This window comes from Neofelis nebulosa, chromosome 1 (assembly GCF_028018385.1).
Source record: "Neofelis nebulosa isolate mNeoNeb1 chromosome 1, mNeoNeb1.pri, whole genome shotgun sequence".
NCBI lineage: Eukaryota > Metazoa > Chordata > Mammalia > Carnivora > Felidae > Neofelis > Neofelis nebulosa.
The window spans coordinates 43546255-43552254 of NC_080782.1; the positions used below are offsets into that span (position 1 = coordinate 43546255).

Consider the following 6000-nt stretch of genomic DNA (forward strand, 5'->3'; position numbering starts at 1 on the left):
CGGAGATGCCACTGGAAGCTGATGGGGCGGGGGGAGGGGTAAGGGTGGGGAGGGGCTCTGGGGTTGGACCTGTGAGGACGGGGGTGACACCGGACCTGGGCATAGAGGAATCCCTATTCTTGCAGGAGAGAATGGCGTGTCCAAAGGATGCAGGGGAGAGGTTGCACGCTGTGACTCTCAGTTGCCCTGGTTTTAATTAATTCTCTCTTTTCTCCCTATCACGAGAACTTTTACCTTGTGTAATTGTATTTTGGCGCCCTGCCCTATAGGAGTTTTCTCTTGGAAGCTACCATTTTCAGAAAGACTGTGAATGAAAGGTGTATGGGTGGACGCGGACAGAGTGGTGGGGAGGGATCCCTCTTGAATCAGCGCGTCACTGAGATCTGAACTCTCCTTCCCGTTCCAGTCCCGCGCCTTCCTGAAGGACTATTATCGGGACCACAACATCGAGCTTTCTAAGCTGCTGTACAAGATGGGCCAGACACTGCCCACCTGGCTGCGGGAGGACCTCCAGAACACCAGGTAGCCACGGCCACCTCAGCCAGACTGAACGTTTGCGATGGCCTGGACGGCCTGCCGCATGCTGAGCCAGACTGACCTGCAGAGTGGGGAGCTGGGCCTGGGCTGGCCAAGCACTTATGAGCAATACTCAGCTGAGGCCCAGGCGGGGCCAGGAGAAGAGCCCAGGCAGGTCCGCAGGCACTTCAGAGCATCCAGTGCCGGGTCTGTGGCCTACAGGACCTCCTTAGCCACCAGGGGTCCGTTCCGTTCACAGCCTTCCATGGGGAGGCCACTTCCTGTTGGGGGGAGGCCACTTCCTGGTAGGAGGGAGTCCGTGAGACTCTTTTCTGTCCCTCACTGTGTTCTACCAACCACACCCTCCCCGTCATCCCATCACTCCCTGCCCCGGGCAGGGTATCCCCTCAGTATTAGCTGCCCTATTTTCCCCGTCCTCCAGACAATAGGGAGAAGAGCCCAGCTGGGCCTTTTGCCAAACCAGGGAGAGAGACTGGATGCTTCCCTGACTGTTTTGAGCCAGGCACTTCAGAGGGGTCAGCGGGGGACCCAGAGTCACTAGGCTGGATGTGGGGGTGGCCACCTCAAGAGAACTCCGGACCTCCGCACACATTCTGGTTAATACTTTCACATCTCACCTTCCCTTTTGGGTAAAGAATCGCTGGTTCCTACAGTATCCACCCAGTCCTTGGGGCCTTCTTTAGGACCCCGGGGCACCGCCATGCCATTTGGACCCAGAGACCCAGGCCTCCCTACCCCTGTTCCTCACCCTGGGATATGACGTGTGGTGTTTCCTGTGGTAAAAGACTGAGGCGGTTCAGGAGTCTGCCAGTATACATGTCCCAATGTACATATGCTGTCCCCACGCCCACCCAACCTTGGCCCCTGGCAGACACTGGGCAGAGTGGGTGAGACTGCTGTCCATGGCTTTGCCCCAGCTACCTGTGGCCAAGGGCTCCTAGAGACCCCCTTAACCCCCTCCCAAATACTAAGAAGCTAAAGTATTTTAATATTTTGTTTTTTCTTGGTGCCAGAGTTTATACCCTGGGTGCTGGGGTCGCACTGTGTTATATATATATATATATATATATATATATATATATATATAATGTGTATATATATATATATTCTATTTTTTTTGGTTGGGTTTATTTTTAATTCAGTCATACAAAATGGTGGCAAGCCCCAGTGTCACATCTCAGTGCTAGAGAATGGGATGGTAGGATGGAGGAGGGCGTGTGTCTTCATATGTCCGGGCCTCCAGGAGACAGTTAGGAGGTGTCCCTTGGAGAGGTCTCTGTTCCTTCCCCAAGTGTCGCGGTTGTCCTGGGGCTACTGCGGGTGAACTGAGATGGTGAGATGAACAGGAGAGACCTACTCCCTCCAGGAAACCTGGCTTCGTGAAGCGCAGTGACCCTGGAGGAATTCTGGCCAAAGGCAACAGCAGGGCTGGGGCGGGAGGCTGGGGGGCCGAAGGCCAGCCTGTCTCCTCCCCCTCATATGGTGCTAGGTTGGGAGCTGCCCTGGGACCCGGACTGCCCGCTGGGACCCACTGAACTGTCTCCAGGCCCCCCTCCCCCCACCCCAGACCATGGGATCTCGGGGCTGTTTTCTGGTTAGGGTCTGCTCCTACCCCCTTCTTTAACAATGTGAAGTGACGAAGGCTGGGCACCTGTCCCCAGCCCCTCCCACTGCCAGGTTAGCTTCCACGCCACCTCCAGGAATCCCTTTCTGGAGAGCCTTGTCCCATTCGGAAGACTCTAGCATCTTGGGGCTGGAAGGGTCCTTTGACGGGTATGGAAACAGGTCCAGAAAGGGGAGGCGGCCTCCTTGGCCGATGTCTCAGAACTGGGTGCACGCGGAGCTGAGAACTGAATCTGAGGCTCCTGATTCTGGGTCCAGTGCTCTTCTTCCAATGCCACACTGCCTCTGAGCCCATCCTTGGGACCCTACTCTGTGCCAGGTTCCTGTCCCTCCCTCAGTCACACCCGTGGTCATTCCAGGATAGGGGACAAACCACTCCTTCCCAGCCAGGGTGCCTTTGAGCCTTCTCAGTTCCTGATCTGCATTTGCAGTCCTGCCTTGCTCTCCCTAAGAGGTCTTTCACCAGTGTGTGGGGGGCCGTGTCTGGCTGAGCTCTGAACCCGTCCCCTCTTTTCAAGTTCTTCCCTGGGTGGATACTCAGCAGAACAGCTGCGTGTGGGTCCGCTGTCCTGCGAGAGAAGCCTTCCCATCATGCTTCTCCTCGGGGCTTTTGAGCCTGGGAACCCCGGGCAGTGTCGACCCCGCCGGGGATGAGGAACAGAGTGTCTGAGGGCAGGGTGGCGTGCCTGCTTGTACGCCTGTGAACGCTTGCTGGTGCCACGGCCCAGACTCTCAGGACGGGGTCTTCCGTAGTGCACACCCCAGCGTCGTCCCCCACCTTCGAGCTCCGTGGCCTGTGAAGAGCTCGCAGCTCCCACCTGTTGAAATGTACCCTCTGTGTCTGGATGCCTGCTCCCACCTCCGGGAGCTCAGAAGGCCTGGAGGGCAGGCAGCTCCATTTCTCCCCACCTCTGGCTCCAGGAAGGAGCGGGCAGTTTTGAGACCCTGTGGGACCCTGTGGGAGCAGAGGAAATATTGGAGCATTTTGTCCAGGCCCTTCTGGGAGGCTAGGGACTTGACCTGCCCCATGTTCTAGGTCTGTCTGGTCACTGCGACTTCCTTTCCCACTGATGAATCTTTCTTGTGGACCCACTGCCAGGACCTGTGGATATTGGGGAGGGGGACAAATAAATCCCTCTCGGGGCTCTCAGCTACCGAGCACACAGATCCTCCACATGAGAGGTGCAAATGGGTACAGCATCGCAGCATCTTTAACGTTCGCTAATTCACTGTGTTTGGCCAAAAAATAAAAGAGAGAGAGAGAGAGGGAGAAAGAGAAATAGCTTAAGTCATGTAGCTGACTCCACCATCCATTCTGCCATCTTTTCCACGAGCCTTTGCTGGGGGAGGGCACAGGTGTCATGGTCACCTGCAGCTGCCCGAGTCACCTGGGGTTCTAGAGCCACCCGTAGTGCAGGCGTCTTGTGCTCAGAGGGTGAGCCTGAAGTTTAAAGATGGGCCTCTTCCAAGCCTGTGCGTCGGAGGGCCAGCGCCTCCGGGGCCCAGATGAGGGAGCAGTGGTCTGTTCCCAGTGGAGGAAAACTAGGCTGACCCCCCCAGAGATTGGTGGTCTCAGTGGGGAGGGGTCCCCCATGGGTTTGTTGGTAAAGGAGCAAGTGAAAACATGTTTTGCCAATTATTTTATTTTGAACACCCAGTACCCTCCATCTAGATTTCAAATAAACACATTGTCGCATTTGTTTTCTCTCTCTCTCTCTCTCTCTCTCTCTCTCTCTCTCTCTCTGTGCGTGTACATTTTTTTTCTGAATTAGTTTAAAAGTAAGTTGCTGCAAATATCATGAGGCTTTACCAAAACGCTTCCGCCTGGGTCCCCTAAGAGTTAGGACGTTGTCCTCCATAATTGGCCTGTAGCACACCCAAGACCGCAGTGATTTCCTAAGAACATCCGCTGTTCAGTCTATATTCACTTGTCCCCCAGGTAACTCATACCTGGTTTGGGAATCAGGATCCTGTGAAGGTGCATATATGGTACCTTATAACTGTGGTTGTCGCTCAGTCTCTTGAAATGCTGAAAAATCCTCTCTCCGCTCACTTTGATTTTTTTAAATGACGTTATTTCTGAGGAGAGCAGGCCTGCTGTCCTGTCCGAGTCCCACATGCTGGATCTGTCTGATCATTTCTTCATGGTGTCATAGAATATGTTCCTCCAGCCCCTGTCTTGTCAAGGGGAATTCAGGCCGTATGGATTTTTGCCTTTTGTGCTGACTCGACAACTTCATCCTGGCCTGAGATGCCCCTCTGCCGTCACCTGTACCAAGTGCCAAACCGGCAGAAGGGCTAGATGGGGTTCCAGGAGCTCAGGGGAGGGCAAGGGGGTGGCCATTGCAGCTGGCGCTGGGTGCCCCCCGGGGGGAGGAGGCTGGGCCCTCTGGGAAGGAGATGCCTCTGGCTCAGAAAACCCTGTGCTACCTGCTCTGATCCTGGCGATGGACCACACGGCACCAAATAGAATCAATCTCTCTCTCTCTCTCTCTCTCTCTCTCTCTCTCTCTGTCTCCCTCTTTCTCTGTTTTGTGGCCTCCTGCCTCCTGGTTTTTACTTCCCAGAGGCCCATGGTCTGTGTGCACTGGAGCAGAGCCAGGCCCCTGGGATGCACCAGGGAAGGGCTTAGCTGGGGAACTGCCTCCCCCAAGCTGTGGTGTGAGGAGAAGAGCACTGGGCTGGAGGCAGGAGATGTGAAATTTCGTCCCAACTGGGTACATTTAGTAGCTGCGTGACAGTTTTCCTCCCAGGGCCTCAATTTCCTCACTTGTAGCATGAGCAGATGGGGCTAAAGCAGGGGTTTTCAAATGTCAAAGAAGGAAGCGGGTCCGCTCTAGGTGAAGTGAGGGTGGAGGGCCCAGGCCCCTGCCCTCAACGCAATGCCGGGTGCCTGGTTTGCAGCCCCAGGCTGGCTGCCCCCCCAGGGCTTGCCCTTGCCAGCTCCGACAGCCAGAGATGTTTTTAGTTCCCACAGGGGACGGGCATGGGCTTTGTGAAGGGTCATCGTCAAGGGCCTGGGGAGACTCTGGCTGTGTTTTATCCTAATGAGTTCATCCCTCCCTCTTTCCTTCCTCTCTCTGGCCCTTGAGGAGAATGAAGGAGGAGAGGGTTTTCTATGACTGTGCTAGCTTTTATTATAAGCAAGAGGGCTCCTTTTGTAATTTGTGCATGAAATTCATGTCATTTCCTGGGGAGAGGAGAGGGCTGACTGGAGAGGGTGGGGGGCACACTAGGGGAGCAGACAGAGGTTTCCTTCCCTTGTGTGGGGTGGGGAGAGGGGGGAGAGGGGATGCTACCCAGCTCACCCGATCAGGGCTCTCGAACCAGCCGTTTTGGGTTGTGTTAAAAGTGGGAACCTTCCTCCATTAATGTACAATCTCGAACTAACTGCTAATAAAGTGGGGTTCTATTTGTATGCACTGGTCATGTCTGTCTTGTCTCTCTGAACTTTTTGAAAGGCCTGCAGGGGAGGGGTGGAGATCCAGGGGGTCTGCACCACAGCCAGTGTGGCCACCCTGTGGATGGTGACGGGGGAGAAGGCATTTTACTCTTTGATGCTGTTTCCCTCGTCTCTGAGGGACATGGAGGAAGTTGGGCTCACTGGCTGTTCCTGGAGAACCGGCTTAAAATGCAGATCCCCAGGCCACACTTCCCGAGAAGTGGCACATCTCTGGCAGATGTGGAGTGGGGCCCAGCCATCTGCATTGTAACCTCCAGCACCCTGAGGCACCCCGTTTTGGGAAACCCTGGCTTTGATCGATGAGTCCTGTGGATTCTAATTAATTTGGAGAGTCCCACTGTCTGAGCAACCAAACTGTGGTTAAAACACGTGACTGT

At 55.0% G+C, this 6000-nt stretch overlaps 1 protein-coding gene across 6 annotated transcripts in view; it reads left to right on the forward strand.

Moving 5' to 3' along the window:
• NDST1 (N-deacetylase and N-sulfotransferase 1) overlaps nt 1-5578 on the forward strand; it is a 63266-nt gene extending 57688 nt beyond the window's left edge. For all 6 annotated transcript variants that reach the window (XM_058720184.1, XM_058720160.1, XM_058720164.1 and 3 more), the window contains one exon: nt 407-5578. In XM_058720184.1, the coding sequence (XP_058576167.1) occupies nt 407-526 (120 nt within the window). In that variant the 3' untranslated portion in view covers nt 527-5578. The remainder of the gene's footprint in view (nt 1-406) is intronic.
• Nucleotides 5579-6000: the final 422 nt, after the last annotated feature.